The sequence below is a fragment of the Schistocerca gregaria genome, chromosome 4, assembly GCF_023897955.1.
Source record: "Schistocerca gregaria isolate iqSchGreg1 chromosome 4, iqSchGreg1.2, whole genome shotgun sequence".
Taxonomy (NCBI): domain Eukaryota; kingdom Metazoa; phylum Arthropoda; class Insecta; order Orthoptera; family Acrididae; genus Schistocerca; species Schistocerca gregaria.
The window spans coordinates 87,248,717-87,275,412 of record NC_064923.1 but is presented as its reverse complement, the minus strand read 5'-3'; the positions used below and the strand labels follow the sequence as shown (position 1 = coordinate 87,275,412).

Below are 26,696 nucleotides of genomic sequence, written 5' to 3'. Positions count from 1 at the left end.
GATTCCAGAAATCCCTCAACATCCAAACTAACCTTACATCCACAGAAAGAACTGCAGTCCACCAACTAAAACCTGATCCTAACCTTATGACACAACCTGCAGTCAAAGGCGCCACCACTGTTGTTTGACAGGCAAGGATTACCTGGCAGAAGGACTCTGTTAGCTGTCAGATATCCACAGTGACCCCATTCCAGAAATCCAGCAGCATCTCCAGTCTCTCCTCAAATGCTTAGGCCCATCCCAGAATCTCTCCCTAGAATCCATCTCTCTGCTCACCCCTACCACTCCCCACACTTCTGCCTTCTACATGCTTCCTAAAGTCCACAAATCCAACCACTCATGATGGCCAGCCATTGTGCCCACACTGAAAGAATATCCACTCTCATAGACCAACACCTTCAACCTATTACCCATAACCTACCCTCCTATATAAAAGATGCAAACCATGACATGGATCGAGGGTGAGGACACCCTATCCAGAACCTTGACACCTTCTCCCCCATTCGCTTCAGCTGGTCCTACTGAACCCAACATGCCACCTTCCTAGATGTTGACATCCACCTCAATATAGGCTACATCACTAACTCTATCCATATCAAACCTACTAACCACCAGGAATACTTCCACTTCAACAGCTCCCACCAGTTCCATATCAAGAAGGGGGTTCTTTCATACAGCCTAGCCACCCTGAGGCCTTTACTGAATGTAATTACCCTGACAACCTTGTACAAAAGCAAATCTCCCATGCCTTATCTTTCCAGTTGCCAACCATAGCCAAAATCCCACCGTCCAGCCACAGAGAAGCATTCCTCTCATAACTCAGTACCATCCAGGACTGGAGCTACTGAATTACATTCTCTGCCAGGGTTTCAATTACCTCCCATCATGCTCAAAATGAGAAATTTCCTGTCCACTACCCTTCCCACCCCTCCCATGCTGGTATTCTGTCACCCACCAAACCTACACAATATACTCATTCATCCCCACACAAACCCTGCTCCAAATCCCTTGCTTCATGGCTCATCACTGTAATAGACCTAGATGCAAGACATGTCCCATACATCCTCCCACCAACACCTGCTCCAGTCCTATCACAAATGTCACCTACCCCATCAAAGGCAGGGCTACTTGTGAAACCAATCATATAAGATCTGCAAGCTGAGCTGGAATTGTTGTGCTGCATTGTACATGGCCGTGACAACCAGCAAGCTGTCTCTTTGCATGAATGACCACCGACAAACTGTGGCCAAGAAGCAAGTGGGCCACCATGTTGCTGAGAACATTGCCCAGTATGAATTTCTTCATATCAGTGACGGCTTTAGAGCCTATGCTATATGGATCCTTACCACCAACACCAGCTTTTCTGAACTGCACAGGTGCGAACTCTACCTGCAGTATATCCCACATTCCCATAACCCTCCTGACCTCAACCTTTGTTAGTTATTGTCCTCACTGATCTAGCCCTTCCCTGTTCCTATTCCAGCACTCTATTCCACTAATGCACACAGTCTTTTTACTTCTCTCCTTTTCATTTACACCCATTCCTCAGCCCTCTATCTAACCTCCCAACTGTGACCAGCTGCCCTACCCTCTCTCCACCTCATCCCTGCATGCTCCCAGCAGCACTTCACCATCACCCACTCCTACCTTGGTATCCTGCCGCCTCCCTGCCCCAGCCTTCTCCTTACCCCCACCCAGTTGCCTCTCCTACCATGTGCTGATGCTCCTCATAGTCTTGCCTCCAGCTCCCAGAGAGAGTGGTCATTTGTATGTGAGGTGTTTGCATGAGTGATTGTGTGTCTGTGGGGGGGGGGGTCAATTTTGACAAAGGCCTTGTTGGCTGAAAAATTATTTTGTGACAGTGTTTTTTTTATGCGTATCTGTGACTCATCATATCCACTATATGGTGCATAGTAACTATCCTTTTCATAATGTTGTTACATTCCATCCTGGATTTTCCACTGTAAGACCTACTACAGAGACTGCCTACACTGTGCTTGTCCATCCTCTTTTGGAGTACTGCTGTGCAGTGTGAGATCTTACGAGACAGGACTAATAGAGTGCATTAAGAAAGTCTAAAGATGAGCAGCATGTTTTTTATTATCAAGAAATAGGCGAGAAAGTGTCATAGACATGATACAGTATTTGGGGTGGACATCATTAAAACAAAGGCATTTCTTCTTGTGGCAGGACCTTCTCAAAAATTTCAATCACTAACTTCTTTCTCCGAATGCAAAAATATTGGAAAAAATGGTCATCATAATAAAATAATGGAAATCAGAGGTTGCATGAAAAGATATAGATGTTAATTTTTTCTGCACTGTTTGAGAGAGGAACAACAGCATATTATTGTGAAGGTGGTTTTATGAAACCTCTGCCAAGCATATAAGTGTGATTCACAGAGTATCAGTATTATGAAAGGAGAGTTGCTACTCACCATATAGTGGAGATGTTGAGTCTCAGGTAGGCACAACAAAAAGACTCTCACAATTAAAGCTTCCAGCCATTGGCGTTTGTCAATAATACACACACACACACACACACACACACACACACTTGCAGATGCAACTCACATACATGACTGCAGTATCAGGCAACTGAAACCACTAGTTCCAGTGAAACCACTGGTTCCAGTTGTCTGAGACTGCAGTCATGTGTTTGAGTTGCATTTGCATGAGTGTGTGTGTGTGTGTGTGTGTGTGTGTGTGTGTGTGTGTGTGTGTGTGTGTGTGTGTGTATTACTGATGAAGGCCAATGGCTGAAAGCTTTCATTGTGAGGGACTTTTTGTTGTGCCTATCTGAAACTCAGCATCTCCGCTATATGGTAAGTAGCAACTTTCCTTCTCATTATATTGTTACATTCCATCCTGGTTTACCATTGTTCGATTCACAGAGTGTCCCTGAAGATGTAACTACAGACAGCATAAGATCATTATCCACAGTGTTGAGAATGGCTATGATGTGGGGTCTGAGTGGGGCACAATCAAATTGGGAGTGTGCCTGGGATCAGTGTTGGGGCCAGGGGCTGCTACTGTTCCTTATTTATGTAAATGATGTGCCCTCTAGTATTACAGGTGATTCTAAAATATTTCTGTTTGCTGATAACACTAGCTCCCCATTTCCTAAATCTCACCACTCATTTTTTCTTCACCTCTTTTCCATCCCCTTGTACCATTTTGCCATAAGGAGCAGCCACAGCTCTGAAAGCTTGCAAAGTTCCTTAGCCTTTCTAAGTGTGTGTTATCCTGCTGTTGCTTAGTCAGTAGATTTTTTGTCTATCCAGTTAAATTATATTTTCAAAAACTAATGAATGATTATTTCTGTTGATGAAATAAAAGGTTTAATAATTATGAGACTTATTTTTCTCCTGGAACTTCAGATCAAAACAAAGACCCACAACTGTACAGATGGCCATTTCCAGACCTGATGCAGAAGAATAGAGACATGCTATGAACAAAGAGATACAACATTTTGAAGACAACAGTACTTGGTAAATCACAAATTTTCCAGAAAGTGGCAGTGTTGTGCAGTGTAAGTGGTGTTCAAGATAGGAGTCAGCAGTGAAGGTAAAGTGTGGCATTGTGCTAAGTTTGTGGTAAAATCAGAAACCAGACTCCTGGGAGTTACTCCAATGAAACTGTGGTAAGGTGTTCTACGCTTAGAATTCTAATAGCTATATCTGTTGAAGTAGATTTAAACATCACACATATTCATGTGAATGTGGCTTTTTTAAATTGCATTCTCAAAGAGAAAACTTTATCAAAGAAATCTGAAGGGTATAATCTTTATAATAATAAAGATAAAGTTTTGAAGTTCAAAAGGGGTATTGGTTAAAACAATCATCCCGAGTGTGGAATAAAAGGGTAACTGATGTTTTTAACTGTCTTGGGTACAAAAGGTATAGACTAGTACCTTGCTAATTAATAAAACAAAAGTTACTACAATCTTATTTGTCGATGATTTATACACTTTTTCAAATGATGCCTGTGAGAGTGAATTCTTGAAAAATTAAGCTTGGTTTGAAGCAAAGGGCTTAGGAATAGCTAAAACCTGGTTAGGGATGGAAATTAAATGTGATAAGATTAGTGAATTCAGAAGGATGTATGTTGAAGTAGGTACTGGGAGATGAAGGAGCTTGCACACGATAGAGTAGCATGGCATCAAACCAGTCTCAGGACTGAAGACCACAACAACAACAACAAGATTAGTGAAGTGTTAGCTTGAAATCAAGAGAAGTAAATAATCAGCTATTGGAAAGGTTCAGTATGACAAATTGTAAAATTGCAAAAACTACTATTGGATCTATACTTGATTTTATGATTTGAAAAGAAAATAAGAATGATGATTTCCTTTATAAAGCCCTAATGAAAAGCTAGATGTATTTGCCAGTACTCATAAAACCAGATATTTGTTTCCATGTGCATTATTTTAGTCAGTTTCATAATTCATATTATGATAAAAATTGGAAATGTGCTAAGACATTTTGATATATTTGAAGGAAACTAAGATTTATTATCTGTAATTTACAAAAGCTGATTTAGAATTCTGTTGTTTTGTAGATGCAGACTGGGCAAATTGTTCTTTAGATAGAAAATCATGTGCTGCTTTTATTTTTAAGTTTTGTGACTCTGTAGTTTTATGCAAAGTGCTAAGCAGGCAACTGTTGCTCTTTCTAACACAAAGGCTGGATATATGGTTCTTTCTGAGGCTTGTCGAGACTTATTTATTGAAGAAGCTTTTATATGAACCGATAAGCTATAATAAGCATAAAACTTTATTTGTAACCAGAGTGTATTAAATTTTCCTGTCAATCCACCAAAGCATAAAAGGTCAAAGCATTCCGATAATGTTCGAATCATTAGTACATGGGAAGGTGTATCCAACAAACCTGTAAAAATACTTTACTTACAGACAAATGATATGCCAGTAGTAGAAGGGATTGAGGAAGAAGAAAAACATTATGAATTTGTGGACTAAATGGGTCTAGGTATTTTTAAGATGATTATTTAAATGTTTTGAAGTGGGAGTGTTTTAAGATTTGCCCAAGAATTTAAACGAGTATCTGTGGTCTCATTGTATATATTGTGAGCCACTATCTTTTGTATGTTCTCTTTCATTTAATATGGTTGTTTTTATCTTTGCTTTTGATATGTAATAAACTTTTAGTGTTCATTGTGCAGTGCAGTAAAATGTGTGAATCCTTCTTCACATGAAGATTTCTAATAGTGTTAAGTGTTATGTCAATCAGTCTTCCCAATACAACAAAATAATGACAGAATCCTAAACATGCAACAGACACCTCAGCAAAGGTTATGCTCCACACAGAAGTCAAATCAATTGGCAAAAAAGAAAGACACTTCATCTACATTATTGTCCATTGAAGAATTTGAATTAAGTATGCTATCTATGAAGTTGACATTTGCTGGAAGCTATACAGAAGCTCATACACAGCAAATTATTCATAAAATACTTTCACTATTGTATATGTATCAATTCATAACTTATTTAGAATCATCAAAGATTTTCATAATGAAGTAATGATTTCCAAGATATTAACAAGAGGTAAAGTCATTAAATGCATGAAGAGCAACATAATGGAAAACATAATGATTTTGTGACTATATGCTGTCCAGATTTTTTCAACTTTACCAGTGCTGTCCAAAGGCTTCATATGAATACAGGTTTTGATCTGAAAAAATGTATCTGGAGTAAAAATGTTTCAAGTGTATCAGAAGATGCTGCACTTCTTTCAGCTGCTGCATTTAATCTGTTTGTGAGCTGCCACCAAATGCAAAAGTGCTTAATTAACAACATACTGTGAATTCATTTCAGTGTACCTTCCAACAAATCTGAACTATATAAACATAACTGACATGCCGACACACTTTACCATTACTTTTGATATCCACACTTAAGTTATATACTGTCCTCATATCATACCTTAACAAGAAAAACATTAGCCATTAATTAGAGTATGAGGATTAGTTGTAACATATTTAGATACATAGCACTAGCTAAGGGATCTCAGTGGAACTAAATACTATTATATCATTCTGGGCTTCCAACAAAATGAGCTGGTTCAAACTTCATGAGCTTTTGGCTCAAGACTGCACAGTCATCTTTAGACAATGGTTGATGTTTACCATGCATCTAACAGTATTAGTCTAATGTAGTCTAATGCTTGTGAATGACTGCTGTCTACACATAATAATTACACAACTGCAGCAGGCCACTGTGTTTTTTGAGGGTCATATGTTACAAGGCTTTAAAAGTTGGCAGACTTTTCATGAAGCCATGGGCAGTAGTAATTCCTGTCTTTCCAAGAACATAATTGGAATTAACCAAATTTAATTAACTGACAAAATAACTGACATAAAGATTCAGATTCTCTAAATTTCAATCACCTATTCTCCTTTACGACTGCAAGGTTTTGAACTTTGACAATATAACTATATTAACATAATTTTTTTGAATCAAACAATACCACTCACTTATTAATTCAGTCAATAATTGGGATTTTGAATAATTTAGAATCATGAAATGGTTATTTCACAATGGATGCCATACTTACAAATAGGGGATTTTAGATGAGACATAATTACAATATTCCCTGTACTTTTGTGGATAACCTGAAATATGTTATTCATAAGCCAACCTAAAATCAAGTCTTATGAGTCCATGCATGATGTGCATGATTTCAGAGATCATGCATTCATACAGTCCACATTCTGCTTATAGAGGCCACCTGGGTCAACCACTTGTCACACTCTGCTGAGCCACCAAAGAAACAGTATTATATGATTCCTAATGAGTGCTGAGCCTATTCTGTAACCCATCTTACTGTTGTTCAGTCAATGTGCCCAGTGCCATTTACAACCTGCATTTTATTGCATCTTACACATTTCTCTATAAAGGACTACGCTCCATAAATCGTGTTTGTTCTTGCTATAAAATATTGGTGACAAATGAGGGTTACGTTTTCTCTGCATGTTAGCATCAGTGCTAAGTCACCTGATGAATGTCTCAATGGAGTAAATATTCCAACCTATCATTGCTGATCAGCAGGCTTTTGCAGAACAACAGCTGGCTCCCACCACCGCCCTAAGTCCAGTGGCCTCTCCATGTTCATGGCAGGTCACTCTCCCATCTGTGCAATGGTCATCCTCCCCTGGCATACGATGAATGACTGAAGACTCGGACTCTTATGAGACACAGTTATACCAACATTTCTAGCTTTTTCATATGAATGATGCAAACCTGTGTAGAGCTTTCCTCCTTTCCTGTCTTTCACCATGTATTTATCAATTGTTGTGCCAACTTGTGCCTGTGCAAGAACTGGCCAGCTGATCATTTGATGAAATGTGCAAGCTTCTCTCAACCTATTACTGTGGCAGAATGCATGTGACTGATGTGATGCATGCATTGGAAGCTGCTCAGTCAACCCCTGTTAGGCACACTGTAGGTGTTCAGGATGTCAAGGAAGCGATTGCAGCAGTACAACCTTCAACTCAGCATCACAGGGGCTTCCAGTTTTCAGGCCCACATTACCATGAAATAGTCTTCCCACTTGGTTTTTTTGGCATGACAGGCACCTGTCACATTGTGCAACTCTGTCAAGACTGAGTAGACTGACATTGCTTGATGTCATTTGGCCTATTTCTTCCAATGAATGGGCTACACCACTGGTCATTGTTAAGAAGCTGATGGGTAATCTTCACCTCTGAGGGGACTTCAGTGTCACAATTAATGCACAGTTCATGACAGATATATTCTTTTTGCCCCACCATGATGAGTTGCTTGCAAAATTGTGAGGTGGCCACTACTTTTCCAAGAGTGATTTGTCAGAAGCGTACCTCCAACTCCCCTTGGATGTGGCCACCAGATGCCTTCTTGTTGTCAATACAAATTTCTGCCTGTGCCAATATCAGTACTTGCCTTTTGGTGTCACTAGCATGCCCACAATTATTGAGCATTTTTTAGAACAGCTGATAGCCTCTGTACCTGGCTGCATCAATTACCTAGATGGTATCATTGTTTTGGGTTCTTTCACCAAAGGCCACCTCGATCATCTCGGTCATCATTTTCTTTTTTCCAGTCTGCGGGTCTCAAGTGCAACCTTTCCAAATCTCAATTTTTTTGTACAGGGGTCAAGCCATTGCATCATCATGTTGACACAATTGCGGCTTTGCCACAGCTGACCTCCATTAAGGAACTAGGGGAGTTTCTAGCCAAAGTTGCGTACTACCATACGGTTTTACTGATTGCATCCACTGCTGCTCAACCCTGCATCCACTGCTGCTCAACCCCTGCACACACTTATGCATTATATTCTGCCTTTTTTTGCTCCCCAGCTTGTGACCAAGTATTCATTTTGCTTAAATCTAAGCTTCAATCTGCCTTGTGTCTGGCAGCTTTTCAGCTGGGTCAGCATCTCATGTTGGCTACAGATGCCACTCAGAATGGTCTTGGCATGTTGTTGGTGCAAAAATATATGGACAGATCTGAATGACTCATTGCTTATGCTTCTAAAACTTCAACTCCTCCCAAGCAGCAGTATTCTCAGATTGAAAAGGGGGCTTTAGCAATTGTGTATGCACTCAAGAAATTTCACGTCTTCTTGTGTGGCTCTAAGTTCCATTAATCCCAGATCACAAGCTGTTAGTTGCTGTTTTTAACCTTTAAGCTTCGGTTTTGGACAAGGCAGTGCATTGTTTGCAGTGGTGGGCTCTCTTCCTCTCTTGTTATCATTATCAGATCCATTACCAGCTGATGTCGCAATACACCAATGCTGATGCCTTATTTCACCTTCCAATTGGGCCAGACCCAATGTTTGATGAGGATGAGATGCTTTGTTTCTATTTAGATAATGAGAAGCAGAATGCTGTCTGTAGTTTTCTGATCACTAGTTCCACAATGGAATTGACCATTGCCTTGGATGCTGTACTAAGTGGATACTCTCTTACGTGCAGCCCAGATGGCCAGAAGAACCTCCAGGCCCTGCCTTGGATCTCTTGCATAATTATGTCTCCCAGCTCTGCCTTTCAGCATCTGATGGGGTTCTATAGTTAACTGTGAAGGATACTGCTCCCCTGTTGAGATTCTTACTTCCATATGCCATAATGTACTATGGCTTCTGCATGGGAGTCATTAGGTGACTACTTATATCACAGATTTGGCTCCTAGCATGTGTGCTGACTGCACACAGATGGGGACATCACATGCCTTATTGCTGTGCTTATGCTCACTGTTTTCAGCAACATGTGGTCATGACAGTGTCTTTTTCACCCTGGCCAATGCCACAGCATCTGTGGAAGTGTCTACATATTGATTTTGATGTGCTCTTCAGTACTGGCTCATTGTAGTGGATGACTGTTCCAAATCTTCCTTCATGGTGCATTATTCATCCATGTCCACAGTGGCCACTATTTCGGCCCTCTCTAAGATTTTTACAATTGAGGGACTTGTGCATACTGTGATTTATTTTTTTGAGAATTTATATCTTTTTCTCAGGCTACTGTTGTTCATCATCTCACAACTCCTCCATTTCATCCTCAGTCTAATGGTGATACTGAACAAGTGGTGGGGATGTTTAAAACTCAGATGCAGAAGAATATATGCGGCAGGTCCCCTGAAGCTGTTTTAGACTGTTTTTTGAATTTGTACCATTTCATTCTGGTGGGAGACAAGAGCCTGGCAGAGCTGATAAATGGATGCCAACCATCGACCCTCCTTCAATATGTAGTAAAATCTAACCTGGCCAAATCTCAAAACACTAAGTAGTTTTGGAAATCACATCATGTTCTTATACTTCTCTTTAAATAGCCACCCCTCTCCCGAAATTGGCTGTCTGCAACTGGCCAGCACACAGATATCTCTGTAACAGATTTCATTAGATTTTGTGATAGGCAAGCATTCGGATAACACTGTTATGTTACCGGAATGAGATTTTCACTCTGCAGCGGAGTGTGCGCTGATATGAAACTTCCTGGCAGATTAAAACTGTGTGCCCGACCGAGACTCGAACTCGGGACCTTTGCCTTTCGCGGGCAAGTGCTCTACCAACTGAGCTACCGAAGCACGACTCACGTCCGGTACTCACAGCTGGCCCAGGCTGTGGCTAAGCCATGTCTCCGCAATATCCTTTCTTTCAGGAGTGCTAGTTCTGCAAGTTTCGCAGAAGAGCTTCTGTAAAGTTTGAAAGGTAGGAGACGGATACTGGCAGAAGTAAAGCTGTGAGTACCGGACGTGAGTCGTGCTTCGGTAGCTCAGTTGGTAGAGCACTTGCCCGCGAAAGGCAAAGGTCCCGAGTTCGAGTCTCGGTCGGGCACACAGTTTTAATCTGCCAGGAAGTTTCACTGTTATGTTAGTTTGACTGAACTACTGTGCCTACATAGCATGATACTAACATTGTATCCATGAAAGGACATTCTGCTCCCCAACATAATATTCATGACAAATACATTTGTAAATAGTCTGAAACTGAGGAATATCTTTATGTCTTAAAATCTTGGGTGAACTAGTAAATATGCAGCCTAAAAGTGTTCTTCTAGTTACTGGATCATGTCATTAATGTTGTTCATTTTACTGCAAATTATTTCATGTGCACTGTCACTTTCATTGTTCTGTCACTGCATATTTTGCCACTGTGAAACTTAACAATTCTGTGACTATGATTAATATTTGGGTGAGTTTTCTCTCTTATGTGTTCACAATGGAAGAGGTGTGCATCCCTTTACTTGTATAAACTGGAAACTGTAAAACCGGAACAGGCCATCAACTATGGTATATTGCAAAAAAAAGTGACATAATTATCTTTTAAAATTCATTTCTTGTTCAGTCTAATCATTTGATAATATCCTTCATATCATTAGTTTCCTGGATATATTTACAGTACAGCATGACATGAAACTTCAAGTTATCACAGAACAAGTGCAACATCACAACATGCGTTCCTTATTTTAGCGACCTCGGCTATGGAGGCAGACAGCTAGAAGAAACAGCAATAAATGTAGCATTCCTCATGTTCTGGGGCTCACAGATAGGAAAAGAGTAAAACAACAGAAGTCACTCCACTATCAAAACCAGAGGACTGTGAACCTTGGAGGCATTGTATCTCATTTGAGTAGCTACTCTGTTAGCCATACATGGCTGAGTGCTCCCCTTTCCAGTCCTCAAACAAGACAAAATCCCTGGCAGTACAAAGAATTCAGCCCATGTCCTATGCATGACAGACACACTGACAGCTCAGAGGTGGACATGTTAAAGAAAGACATTGATAAATCAGATTTCAATCCTCCACAGTAATCTGTCAACTGCTGAAGCCTGTAAAGGGCGATCTGCAATGCTGTAGTTTGCAGCAGATGAGGAGCAAAAACACTGACTTATACGGGGCTATTCATTAGTAGCTCTGGGGTTTCAAAAGACAACAACATGAAAAGTACAAGACATATAGAAAATAACTGGGTATCAGTGGATGGTACAGCTCTCCGAGTTTTTAGCTCACATTACAGTAGCTGCTGCAAGTCATTACAAAAGCAAAAACAAAGCTCAGAGTCTCATATAGTCAGCATTCAGTTCTCTGCTTGCACTTGTCAGCAGTTTCTTTGAGCTCCTGATGAATGATTTCCATACAAACTTCACCTTCTCTGATGACAATTGCCATGGCTTGCCTGTTATTTGCTCCATATAAGCAGCCAATTTCATGGAATGTGTTGTACTACCTACTGACTGTTTTGTCTGTTGGAGCCTTTACCTGATATCTGGTATGAAATTGACCTTGAACTGTCACAACTGACTTGCATTTAGTGAATTCAGGAACACACAATCAATGTGTCACTCTTATAGATGTTGTGTTTCTGCATGCCTGTGCCCCCCCCCCCCCCCCCCTCTCCCTACAGTGATGTAATCTGAAACATCAGCACAGTGTGTGTTAAGAGTTAAAACTTTGAGAGGTGCTCCTTCCACTGATATGTGTCACTTCTCACTGTGTCTTTTAATTTTTGGGTAGACGTCTTATGAAACCCCAGAGGTATATATGAATAATACTATATTTTGATGATATGAATAAAACAGAAAGAAACATTCCACATGGGAAAAATATATTAAAAACAAGATTCCATGACTTACCAAACGGGAAAGCACTGGTAGATAGACACAATAAAAAAACACAGAAACACACACACAAAATTTCAAGCTTTCGCAACCAACGGTTACTTCTTCAGGAAAGAGGGAAGGAGAGGGAAAGACGAAAGGATGTGGGTTTTAAGGGAGTGGGTAAGGAGTCATTCCAATCCCGGGAGCAGAAAGACTTGCCTCAGGGGGAACAAAGGACAGGTATACACTCACACACACACACACACACACACACACACACACACACACACACACCTATCCATCCACACATACAGACACAAGCAGACATATTTGGCCTTTAAATATGTCTGCTTGTGTCTGTATATGTGTGGATGGATATGCGTGTGTGTGTGTGTGTGTGTGTGTGTGTGTGTGTGTGTGTGTGTGTGTGTGTGTGTGTGTGGGCGCGCGCGCGCGAGTGCATACCTGTCCTTTTTTACCCCTAAGGCAAGTCTTTTTGCTCCCGGGATTGGAATGACTCCTTACCCACTCCCTTAAAACCCCCATCCTTTCGTCTTTCCCTCTCCTTTCCTCTTTCCTGATGATGCAACCGTTGGTTGCAAAAGCTTGAAATTTTGTGTGTGTGTTTTTTTATTGTGTCTGTCTACCAGCGCTTTCCCGTTTGGTAGGTCATGGAATCTTTGTTTTTAATATAATACTATATTTTGATTGACAAGGCAGCAGTGATAACATGGCAAACAGGAGATGTGGTGTAGTAAGCTGAAATGGCATGCGGGGTAGAAAGCCGCACTCTCTATTAGTTTGAACCACGTGATATGGCTGGAAGTCCAGAAAATTTTTGAATAAGTGTGATGTGACAGTGATGAGAGCAGCAGAGTCTGAAGTGGCGACTGACCGTTGGTGGCGACAGGTTGACAGCAGATCCACGCCGCTCCTGTGGGCCAATGCTGGAATGCCGGCGCACAGGCAGGCCACCGCCAGGCGTGCCACCAGGCGATGAGGCGCAGCTAGGTGCCACGCGTATCTTGGGTGGCATCATGAGTGCATTGTCCGACAGCCGCCGGTTGGGGAAGGCGTTATGTACGCGCAGGAAGTTGCTGTCTGGTGACGATGGTGATGCACCAAACCACCAGCCACCTAGCACACCTGAGTCTGCACACAGTACATTTTGCCAAAGTCAGATGTAGACAGTTTTGTTTACAAGAATTTTTAAAGGGTAAGGGTGGACCTGGAACAGAAAATATCTACATCTATATCTGTAACCTGTAAACCACTCCGAATTGCAAAGTGGAGGGTACATCTCAATGTACCAGCTATTAGGACATTTCCCCAGTCTGTTCATATATGGAGTGCAGGGACTGTTTAAATGCCTTTGTGTGTGCTGTAATTAGTCTAATATTGTATTCACAATCCCTATGGGGACTATGTTTAGAGGGTTGTAATATATTCCTAGATTCATCACTTAAAGTTGACTAAAAACCTTTCTAAATAGGTTTTCAGAGGATAGTTTTTGTCTTTCTTCACGAGATTGCCAGTTCAGTTCTTTCAGCATCTTCAGGACACACTTCCAAGGGTCAAACAAACCTGTGGGCCATTTGTGCTGCTCTTTTTTTGTATCCATTCTCTATCCCCCATTAGTTCTATTTGGTACAGGTCCCACACACTTGAGAAGTATTGTAGAATGGGTTGCGTAAATGTTTTGTATGCCATCTCTTTTGTAGACTGATTACATTTCCCTACTATTTTACAAATGAACTGCAGTCAACCACTTGCTTTATCAATAACTTCATGTACATGATCATTCAGTTTCATAACCCTACAAACTGTTCCGCCCAGATATTTGTATGAGTTGAACAATTTATGCAGCTTCTTTCACACAGTACTCCATTACAGATAGCTGCATCATCTGCAAAAAGCCTTAATTGCTATTAATATTGTCCACATTGTAATAAATATACAAAATGAGCAGCAAGAGTCCCAACACACTTCTCTTGGGCACACCTGAAATTACTTCTACATCTCATCCAATGTAACATGTTGTGTCCTTACCAAAAAATCCACTCACAAATTTTGCTTGATATTCCACAGAATCACTCTTTTGGTAATAAGCATAGAAGTTGTACTGAGTCAAATGCTTTTCAGAAACCAAAGCATCTACGTGACTGCCTTGATCCATGGATTTCAGTACATCATGTGAGAAAACTGTGAGTTGGGATTCACATGATCAATGTTTTTGGAATTCATGCTGGTTGACAATGAGGAGCTCATTACATTTGAGCTCAGAATAAGTTCTAAAATTCTATAACAAATTTATGTCAAGGGCTTGCTTTGTGGCACAAAACTATATGCTTCTTTGCTTTGCATTACGATAATGCTTGTATCATGAACAAGTAGGAGTAATATTATGCCTCCTGATTAAAAAACAGTGGATCAAACTAGTAAATCATCAACATAATGGACAAACAAGACTGGGCCAATGATTGAACACTGCAGAGCTCACATTGTAATTTCTCTCTGTGTGGATGACATAGACTTCATCCTTATATTACTTGGAACAGTATGGTGTAACTGTCTGCATTCTGTAATAGAATATTATGATTAACACAGTCAAATGTCTTTGATAAGTTACAGAAGAGCTGAACTGGTGATATTTTGACATTAAAATAACTTATTATGTGTTTAGTGAATGAATAACTAGCTGACTCAGTATAGTGGCTCTTTTGACAAATATATTGTATGGGAGGAAACAGTTTTCATTTGAATGGGCATATTTCTGAGAGTATTTACTCTAGAAGATTGTGATTTGTGTTGTTTTGTAGTGGATAGCTTGCTCTACACAGAGTTTGGTTTAAAGTCTTTTTTAATCTGTTCCAAATTTATACTCATGAATTTTGATGAAAATTAAGCTGACAAAAACATATTTGAACTTCATAAACAGTTAAATTCAACTAGTTTTGCTGTAGGGCTATGATACTGTGAGTCTTAGAAATAATAATAAAAAAACATATTGATATTTTTATCATGGATACAAATAATACAATTTTTATTTACTGCAACTGCTGTTCAAAGTTCTTTTTTCTTCCAGTATACGAGATCTTCTTATCAGAAATAGGTTAGGCCGTCTTCTGCTCACGCCCCAACATCGTGCAGCCCGCCTCCAGTGGTGTCGTGACAGGTGTGAATGGAGGGACGAATGGAGACGTGTCGTCTTCAGCGATGAGAGTCGCTTCTGCCTTGGTGCCAATGATGGTCGTATGCGTGTTTGGCGCCGTGCAGGTGAGCGCCACAATCAGGACTGCATACGACCGAGGCTCACAGGGCCAACACCCGGCATCATGGTGTGGGGAGCAATCTCCTACACTGGCCGTACACCTCTGGTGATCGTCGAGGGGACACTGAATAGTGCACGGTACATCCAAACCGTCATCGAACCCATCGTTCTACCATTCCTAGACCGGCAAGGGAACTTGCTATTCCAACAGGACAATGCATGTCTGCATCTATCCCGTGCCACCCAACGTGCTCTAGAAGGTGTAAGTCAACTACCCTGGCCAGCAAGATCTCCTGATCTGTCCCCCATTGAGCATGTTTGGGACTGGATGAAGCGTCGTCTCACACGGTCTGCACGTCCAGCACAAATGCTGGTCCAACTGAGGCGCCAGGTTAAAATGGCATGGCAAGCCATTCCACAGGACTACATCCAGCATCTCTATGATCGTCTCTATGGGAGAATAGCAGCCTGCACTGCTGCGAAAGGTGGATATACACTGTACTAGTGCCGACATTGTGCATGCTCTGTTGCCTGTGTCTATGTGCCTGTGGTTCTGTCAGTGTGATCATGTGATGTATCTGACCCCAGGAATGTGTCAATAAAGTTTCCCCTTCCTGGGACAATGAATTCACGGTGTTCTTATTTCAATTTCCAGGAGTGTATGCACCAACACATAATCACAGTGGACAAATATGTCACTCCCCTAAAAGAGCTTACTGTTCACTTTGAAGTATTTTAAATGGTGTAGAACTTATATCACAAAGTCATGTGACACTTGATGACATAAGTCATAGCAGTAAAATACGAGCCAGTCAGTTGTACCGAATTAGCGCATTAATATCGGTTAATGTGGAGACTTGATACAATGGCAGCTCCTGCCATGTTTCGATGTGCCCACATGAAGATGGAATGTTTGAAATAATAGAACAGAGACATGATGATGTAAACATTATATTAGTGGGAATAGTACCATTTTTAAAATAAGAGTTTAATAAAAAATCAGGAACAATTTCAAAATATGGGACAATTAATTATGAGTGTTAATTAGTCAGTTGCTAATCTCCAACTGTCTACAGACTAGAAAGTTGCAATTCTTTAACAACTATTTGGAAATCAGATTCATAATCTTGGAGAGAAAGTAGGGGGTTTGGAAGTGGGAGTTTTGGCTGTAGAAATGAGTAAGGGGGAAGTAGAATCTTAACTGAGTAGTGAACTTAAACAAATAATAGAGATAATTAGAGCAGACAGAAATGAGTCCAAATTAACACTGAAAATAGTTATGCTGAAATCAAAAATATAGATGAAAATTTCAAAACTTGTACCACTAATGAAATGTTTTCCTGTTATGAAATATAAATTCTTAGCTGAATAATCAAAAATAGATGAACTTCCAACCTTATTTATTGATAAATGTTTGGAATCTGTCACTTCAAAGGATTTGTATGGAAAGAAGTATCTGAAAACTGTATCTGTTTTTCAAAGATTATTAAAGTTTCACACTCAGTTACAGCTTAACTGCTGGTCAAAGTACCTGAATGAATTTTTTTTCGATAGCCATTTTATAAACAGTAGTATAGAGGTTTAAAGTAATGTTATGAATGGATTCATGCACAACATCAAGTTCTGATCTGAAATTCTGTAATTTTCACTCACGTATTTGTCACCGATAAGAAATTACACAAACTTATTTTGAAGCAATACTGTAACAACACTGTTGAGTGATGTAGCTAATTTGTATGGAATGCTTGTTTTTAATGATAAATGTTGTTACTTTGAGCTGACGCTTGTTCCAAGAGAGAGAGTAACCATAATCGGTGAAAGTAAAGCCATATCAATTTTTGTTCAGAGGTGATGTAATTTAAGTATGAAAACAAATTTTAAAAAAATGTCGAAATGTGTTAGAAATCTTATGACACTTAACTGCTAAGGTCATCAGTCCCTAAGCTTACATACTACTTAACCTAAATTATGCTAAGGACAAACACACACACACACCAATGCCCGAGGGAGGACTTGAACCTCCGCCGGGACCAGCCGCACAGTCTGCAGCGCCTTTGACTGCTTGGCTAATCCCACGCGGCGCAAATTTAAAGAGAAGATTAATAGTACAATCTGAGAGTAAAGTGCCACATAGTGTGGAGCGTAAGAAATGGAAGAAGCTATCTAACATCACTGGGAAGTAGTGAGGTATAGTGTAGTCTGCCAATTTGTGTTCATCAGAGAACAAGTTACTTTCTTCCTTTTGCTATGGTGTGGGTAGTGCATGAATCTGTATCAGTGGGTAGTGCATGGATCTTTAATGATTTTGTTAAGTACTATCTAAATGATTTACTACCCTTGCCTCTCAATCCTTCTTAAAAAAAACCTTAATCCTACTCCCAACATCACCACTGCTGAAGCCCAACCTATCCGTGATCTGAAGGCTGACCGATCCATCATCATTCTTTTGGCAGACAAGGGTTCCATGACCGTGGTACTTGATCGTTGGGAGTATGTGGCTGAGGGACTGTGTCAGCTTTCAGACAACATCACATACAAAGTTTGCCAAGGTAATCCCATTCCTGATGTCCAGGCGGAGCTTCAAGGAATCCTCAGAACCTTAGGCCCCCTACAAAACCTTTCACCTGACTCCATCAACCTCCTGATCCCACCAACACCCCGCACCCCTATCTTCTACCTTCTTCATAAAATTCACAAACCCAATCATCCTGGCCGCCCAATTGTAGCTGGTTACCAAGCCCCCACAGAACGTAACTATGCCTATGTAGGTCAACACCTTCAACCCATTACATGCAGTCTCCCATCCTTCATCAAAGACACCAACCACTTTCTTGAGGGGCTGGAATCCTTACCCAATCTGTTACCCCCAGAAACCATCCTTGTAACCATTGATGCCACTTCCTTATACACAAATATTCTGCACGTGCAGGGCCTCGCTGCGATGGAGCACTTCCTTTCATGCCAATCACCTACCTAAAACCTCTTTCCTCATTACCTTAGCCAGATTCATCCTGACCCACAACTTCTTCACTTTTGAAGGCAAAATTGTGACATTTGGAAGTGGGCAAGGGCTAATCTGAAGCATAGTCTTACGCTGAGATGCCCAGAGATACCAAGAGGAGGTGTCCATATGATCTCAGTCTGGGTGGCAGGGTGTGGGTGCAGAACTTTCTGGTGGTGACTAAGGAGAATTTAAACAGTAATTAGGAAGTTCCTGCCATAGAGTATGTAGCTGGTACAAATTCTCTGGTCAAAAACCCACAAAGCAGATTTTCTGTGTTTATTTATTCCAAACTAAACCTGTAAGAAATAGTCTAAGAAGTGATTTATATTGGTTTTGAGCCTATGTAAGGAAAACAACAAACTTATTAAAAATGTTGTTCCTATTTGAACTGCCACTGATTTATGTATAAACATGGATTTTTAATGTGCATTAAATTTCATATTACTAAAGAAGTCATGATAGCTCTTTAAGCTATAACCCAATCTCAAAATGTGCTATTTTTTGTATCTTTTTTAAGCTTAGACATTTATAATTAACTGGAGTCACGAAAATGGTAAAATAAAGAAAGAGCTGCTTCAGCAAGGTCATTTGAACAATATGTCTTAACTGTAGTCCCACCATTGAGTACAGAAATTAACATTGGCGAAGAGTTCTCGGGCTTCTCATCATCTTCTGGCGAAGATGATGAGTATGTCACTTGTCGAAACGTCGCAGTTTGAAGACACTGCCACCCAGCTGGAAGCACGAGAACTCTTTGCCAATATTAATTTCTGTACTCAATGATGGGACTACAGTTAAGACATATTGTTGAAATGACCTTGCTGAAGCACAGTTTGTTCTCTCTTCTGGCGAAGATGATGAGTATGTCACTCGTCGAAACGTCGCTGTTTGAAGACACCACCACCCGGCTGGAAGCCTGAGAACTCTTCGTCAGCTGTATATGCCAGGAAAGCATACATTCACAGAAATTAACATTGTTTGTCTGAATTGCCCTGCCCAGAAACTTGCTCCCATGGAGATGTTTTGAGGGTAGGAGGTTGTGCTGTGATGGACACAGCACCACTACACTTGTGCCCCTTGAGCAAGTTTGAATTTTGCGGTGACCACATCGACTGCCTAGTGAGTGATAGGGGAAATAAGATCAGTGTGGGCCTTAGAGCAGCGAGGTACTCGAAGACAGTATGACTCTTGGGCCTGAGCTGAAAACATTGGATGGGTGATTCGGGCGGTGATTGCTTCCAGATAGAGCAGTGTCTTTAGCACAGGTGATACACTTGGAAGACTTGTCAAGTGTGGTGGAGGTCCTCTTACATGACCACATTAACAAGTTTCGAGATGCAACTGCCACATGCTAATAAAGGACACAAAGAAGAGCTTTTGTAATCATGTGTTAAGGGCAACCCTGAGTATGTATACCGTAAAATTGCCATTTGTCTTTTTCTTATTTGAGTACTGGTGCCACTGGCAGCTTTAGTGTGGCTTTTCAGTTTTGGCTGTAGTACATATCCAGTTGAATCCTATCTGTTAAATTTTGATGTTGTCTACAAAATCTGTGCTTTTTTTTAAATTTGGCCATTGCAATAACAAACTTGTTTGTGTTTTTTAAAACTTGTACTAATTGGAGGCAATACCTATGTTGATTGTATGAATATTGTTATTACATATTGTACGTATTGCAAGTTGATTGTTCTAGTAAAATTCATTAAGAATAACCCATTTAGGCAACCAGCCTTTCTACCTTTCTGTTACTCTGTTGCAATGTTCAAATTCAAAATTCATGAGTATATATATCTTTTATTATGATGTCTATAATTAAGTAGAGGGTGTAACAAAATGGAATGACCAAATTTTCAGGAAACATTCCTCACGAATAGAGGAGCTTGAATTATCCATCAAAAGTTGTGTTTCTGATGATTAATGTGATTATGAAGAAAAGTAGAAATAAGCTATAACATCAAAGTGTTTGTGGACCCATGTCCATATAACATTCTTTCTTCTTCTACATGTGAGAAATGTTTCCTGAAAGTTTAGCCATACCCTTTTGTTACACTCTGTATATCTGAAATTATATACGTCTGTAATTATGTAGCTTATTCCATTGTATATGTGGATAATTGTGAATAAGGATAAAGATTCTGATTCTGATGATTGTCATGCCACATCAATGACAACCGGTTTCAAACTATACAGGAGTTACTGTAGTCAGTGTATGTAAAAGCATCTCAGACAGTGTTCCAGTGATAATTGTGAAGAGAGCTATTTGCAATGGTCATGCAGTCAGGTTCTTCACAAAAGGCCATTGCTCACAGTGACCTTTAAAATTGCACATCTTCATTGGGCCAAATGGCACAGAAACTCAATAGTAACTAACTGATGGCATTTGTGCAACCCGATGAGAGTAGTGATTTTGTATCTTTTGAAATAAAGCAAGATTTTGAGTGCACTTATTGCGTGTTGAACTCACAGTGTGTGGATGCCATAATTCAGGATGGAGGTGGTTATGAGATGTTTTGGGAGTGTGCTATGGCTGGAGATCACTCCTTTGGATTACCATGGATACAAATCAGGTTGTTATTTTAGCATACTCGGTGGCCAAGTGCTGCCCTTCCTTGTACATTTTGATGATGAATACACCACGAACACTACTGTCCTCTAAGATGAAAACAGTCATGTTCACAAGGCTGTGTGCATACATTTCTCATTTAACAAACACTTACGCTCCCTGTTGCACCTTGACTGGCCTTATAAAAAGTCCAATCATTATCTGCTAGAAACTGCTTGTGTCTATTTGGAACAATAGGTGAAATGATTCCTGCATTTTGATAGCTCTGCTGGATCTAATCATCAATGAGTAACTTGAGCTGGATTAGCAAACTGGTGGAAACTTGTGAACTCTCTTCCTCAATGAACTGAGGCCATTATGAATGCTACAGGCAGTGTTACGAGGTATTAGTGTTGTGTCTCCAGGTGGTGACTAATTTCTTGTGCAGTATGTTTAATATACATGATGTCTAGAAATAATTAATGGGTACGCATATACAATTTTCATTCTGTTGATTCCTGAGTCAAAGGTCTCTTTATCAGAGAGTTTGGGCTCTGCTGACTTGTGTATATATTTAGTCTACTTGTTTTATTTTAGTCAGATTGGTCAGCAATGAATGCTCTTTATGCAGGCTTGATGTTTATTATGAGCTGTGAGGTGCAAATGTTGCATCCATAAGAAGTTAGTAGATGTCTTTAGCAGCTGCATCAAGAGATAGTGAAAAAGTCACAATTTCATCTGGAAGTGCTGAATAGTAATTAATCAGACACTTACACTTTACAGCTTAACATCATTGTATTATCAACATCTTTCCTAGTCATTTCAAGTGAGCAACTTTTGCTTGAACAGAATAGCAGTGGTTATATGCTACCTTGTTACATCTGATGGCAATGTAATCATAAAAACATTAGTTTGGTATGGAAATTACTGTTGTCCATACATAATGCTTTCTGAACACAGATTATGGTACCCGTATCTCATATTAGTTTATTGAACGTCAATGAAAGTTATTTTGAATGTCGATGAAAGACAGATATTTTCTCTCACACAATACTTGAACAATGGAGGGTTATGAGTACACAGTTGAGAGTACAAGTTTCGATGGGATGACAAAAATTAGACAAGTAAAATACACAGTGTGAGCTTGTATAGTCAAAGTTGTCTCACCAGCTGAGTTCTTGCGTGCCATGTCCTCGGCACTGGAGGTCTTGCGCTGCTCGATGCGCAGGTTGGGGATGTTGAAGGGTGGCACGTGCATGTTATCTGAGCTGTACTGGTGGCGCAGTGGGCGGTGGCGCTCTGGGCTCGGCAGTGTCAGGTTGTCCAACTTCAGTTTGTTGCGCTGGTTCCTGTGGACACCGCACGTCCACATCACTACTCGAGTCCTCACTCTCCTCACCCACTCTCCACTGTTGCAGCCGGTGTCTAATGACTTGTTTGTCTATGTGATTGTCACATATATACAGACACACACACATTATATATACTGACGGAAAAAGAAAAGGAGTTGTGCGACATAAACTAAAGTTGGTAGGCATGTTTCTACATCTGAAAGATGTCTAGATGCTATTCAGGTTTGCTCTAAAGAGGCACTGTAACGGTCGTGATTATTGTTTATCTTTGCAATCGGACATGGTGAGTTGATATTAGCCAAGAATGCCTTTAAGGTGACAAAGACGCCATTATCAACACCTCACTGAGCTTGACCAAGTTCATGTAATTGGGCTACGAGAAGCTGGTTGTTCCTTCTGTGATACTGCAGAAAGACTTGGCAGAAATGTTGCCATTGTACATGACATCCGGCAGCGATATTCTCGAGAATGTACAGTCGCAACAAGACCATGTTCCGGATGGACACGTGTCACTATCGAGAGGGAAGACCATCGTGTTCGATGTGTGGTTGTGGCGCATCGTACTGCATCTGCAGCAGCGGTGTGAACAGCAGTTGGCGCCACAGTGACACAGCGAACTGTTACAAATCGGTTACTTCAAGGACATCTCCAAGCTAGAATGTAATGTGCATTCCACTGACCCCAAACAACTGCCATTTGTGACTACAGTGGTATCAAGCGACAGCTTGCTGGATTATTTCTGTTGTGCTTTCTGATGAAGGGTGGTTCTGCCTTGGTGCCAATGATGTACATGTTGGTTAGAAGGGCGCAGTTGAAGTCTTGCAATCAACCTGTCTGCGTGTTAGACACACTGACCTACACCAGTAGTTATGATCTAGGGTGCGATTTAATATGACAGCAGGAGAACTGTCGTGGTTATTTCACGCAAATTTTTTATGTCGGTCAGTTGGTTCGACCTGTTTTGCTGTCATTCGTGCGGCATTCCAGGATGTTTTCCAGCGTGATAATGCCCACCCACTGCTGCAGACCCAACACGCTCTACAGAGAGTCGAAATGTTGCCTCGGCCCACTTGATCACTGAGCAAATATTGGATATCAATTACGACAACTCCAGTGACATCCACAGACAGCATTAACCATCCATATTTTGACTGATCCAAGTGCAACAGGCATGGAACTCCATTCTACAAACTGACATCCGGCATATGTACAGAACAATGCATGCATGTTTTTATATGCTTGCATTCAACACTGTGTTGGTTACACCACTTATTAATGTACCAGCATTTCCCATTTGCAGCGGTTTATCTCGCACTTATATTAACCGGTGATCTTGTAATGTTGATCACTTAAATACATAAGTGTATTCTCGAAATTTAATAACTCTGCATTAATTATTTTTCGTTGTTGCAATTTTGATAAATGGGGACAAATACCAGGAAACGATCCTGGGATGATTAGTACCAAATTAGTATCCATTCAGAAACGTGTTTCAAGGACGGTACACCCGCTAGAAGATGGAGATATAAAGATCTTCGTCAGTATAGGTTTCATTGACTGAAAGCTCGCAAGGGAACACAGCAGGCTAGTGGAAATGTTTTAGTTCCACTCTCCAGAGGGCAGTGAGCTGTAGCTCCATCATGTAGTAGCCACATTACCCTTCGTACCAATGAAGGCACGTCATCCAGCGGGGGCACCAATGTCACACACAGAAGTGCAGATATGCCTTGACTGTAAGGCATTGTGGGAGAATGACTGGTCACATGAGGCAGTCGCCCATAACCCTGGACCACATATTGAGCTGAACTGGCGCTGATGGCTTTCTGTCATCATACCATGGCCATTCTACAAAACCCACATGTGGGCGTTGCGAAGGATGATGGTATTGCCTCTCGTAAAGGTAGCCTCATCTGTGAATAGGATGGATGAAAGAATTCCCAGCACTACGGTGACCAGAGTGACTAGAAGCAACAAAACTGTCGCCGCAGAGCCAAGTCTGTGAGTAATAAGTTCTGTATGCATTGTAAGTGATACAGACAGTGGCAACTGTCGTGAAGAATACTTCACACTTGTTGTCTGGCCTACCCCATGCTGGCAGGGCACCTGTCTGGTGCTGACACTACAGTCACTGTCAAAGATATTTTATCTCCACCTTCAAGTGGATGTGAATACCGTATGTGCCTACAATAAGACCATATGACCTTTTTTGCTCCTAATCTTCCAGTGATCGTTCCTACAGTTTTCTCCATTTATCATAATAACTGTAAATTACTACATTTACAAATTTGTCAAGTTATTAGAGGAGATAAAAACAAACATTTTTGTTATGTGACACAGATGTCAAAGGTACAGTTGGGCCCTTGAAGACTTTGATGCTGGACATGATTTTCTTAGCCCAATGTTCAAAACTGTTTTAACTTTTTTTCATTGAAAATCGAATCTGATTTACTACAGAATTAAGTCCTAATGCTATGAAGGTTGGAATTTCATTACGGCTAGCAGTGGCCACATCCATGGATAAACAATTACATGGTTATTGTTTACATGATTTAGTATTTAGATGAAAGTTTCTACTGATGTTTACGGGTTCTTGAGGGCTGACACTAAATACATCAAATGCAGATGTATGGAACGCCCAGCATGACACACGCATGCATCCATTCAAATATCAGGAGGTACAAGACCTGTCAGTTAATGACTTTCTCTACTGCGTGCATTTCTGCCGGTGGATTTACATCAAATTCCAAAGATTTCTTTCTTCTAGACGTGTGTTTTGTTTACTGATGAGGGTGTGTTCACAAGGGAAGGAATATTGAACAGCCATGTCTGGGAGTTGGAAAATCCTGAGGCGCCGGCCGGAGTGGCCGAGCGGTTATAGGCGCTACAGTCTGGAACCGCGCGACCACTACGGTCGCAGGTTCGAATCCTGCCTCGGGCATGGATGTGTGTAATGTCCTTAGGTTAGTTAGGTTTAAGTAGTTCTGAGTTCTAGGAGACTGATGACCTCTGAAGTTAAGTCCCATAGTGCTCAGAGCCATTTGAACCATTTGAATCCTGAAGCGACACAAAACTATGTGGGCTTGTATTGTTCACGGCTGAAACCTTTGCCTTACACACTCGGTGGAGGAAATTACTATACCTTTTACCATGAAATGCTACTGGAAATGCAGGAGAGTGTCCACCGCAAGCAGTCAGACAATGATAATGGTTCCAACATGACGGGACCTCACTCCACTTTGTCGTTGATGTAAGAGGAACATTCAGACATTGTTTTCCCCCAGTTTTTGGTTTGTGAGGGATGGGCCAGTATCTAAATCACCACATTCTCTTGGTCTCAACCCTATGGCTTTCTTTTAGTGGGAGGGGGTCAAGCGTTTAGTTTGTGAGACAACGATAGACACTCCAGAAGAGTTGAGTTGATTGCCTGGTTGGTTGAAGCTGCAGCCATTATTTGTGAAACACATGGTTTGCTTTCAGTGTGTTAGACAATTATTAGCATGCAAATGCCAGTTGTGTATTAATGTAAACGGACGACGTTCTCAGCAACGTTTCTAAATCAATATTTATCACATGGCAGTTTGGGAACCGTATCTGAACATCACTAGCGTCAAAACTTCCATGGTCACCTGAGGGGGGGGGGGGGGGGGGGCGAAGCGGCGCACCTGTGACATTTTTGCTACATAAAAAGTATTACTTCTTATCTTGTCTAAACGCTCTAAAATTTCGCATATGTAGGTAAATGTTTTACATCTTGTATACTATAAACATAAACAAGAGAAAATATTGTTTGTTAGTACGTGTACATGTATAGAAAAACGTGCAAATAATGTAGACATCAAAAACTGACACTGAAGATGCTTTAAATAAAATGAAAAGCGTCTGGTCCTAATAAGACTTTCGACTGTCGTAAATTACAGAATAATTTCCGTATTATTTGAACAGAGAAACATTTGTCATCAGGAGATAATGAAAACCAAGAAGAACGTACTTGGTGGAGTAGTAAAACTGTGTGAATTATTTTCTACAATTGTCCATCAAAACTGTTTAGTCTTAGCGAAAATTAGTTGGCGCAGTAGGAGCATTCGTGATAAGCTGTGACTTACCAGATCATGAAATAAATTGTTGGTGACATATCTCTGAGATTATGGGAAAAATGAATTTAACGGAATTTCTCGAACATTACGAAATAACGATCGTTTTCGTCCTCGGAGAAGCACCACAACAAGATAAAAATGGTTTAAATGGGTCTGAGCACTATGGGACTTAACAGCTGAGGTCATGAGTCCACTAGAATGTAGAACTACTTCATCCTAACTAGCCTAAGGACATCACACATATCCACGCCCGAGGCAGGATTCGAACCTGCGACCGTAGCAGCAGCGCGGTTCCGGACTGAAGCGCCTAAAACCGCTCGGCCAAAACGTCCGGCCAACA

General features: G+C 40.8%; 1 protein-coding gene and 1 non-coding gene across 2 annotated transcripts in view; one reads left to right on the top strand and one right to left on the bottom strand.

The window, feature by feature from the left end:
- The window catches only part of LOC126267610 (SCY1-like protein 2), a 1,033,915-nt gene that overhangs the window by 82,331 nt on the left and 924,888 nt on the right, over positions 1–26,696 (bottom strand). The window contains exons 14-15 of the mRNA XM_049972911.1: positions 22,078–22,259; positions 12,989–13,245 (exon numbers count right to left, since the gene is read on the bottom strand). Of these exons, the coding sequence (XP_049828868.1) occupies positions 12,989–13,245; positions 22,078–22,259 (439 nt within the window). The remainder of the gene's footprint in view (positions 1–12,988; positions 13,246–22,077; positions 22,260–26,696) is intronic.
- Trnas-cga (transfer RNA serine (anticodon CGA)) lies at positions 10,254–10,328 on the top strand. Its single transcript has one exon. It is a non-coding gene; the product is annotated as a tRNA-Ser (tRNA).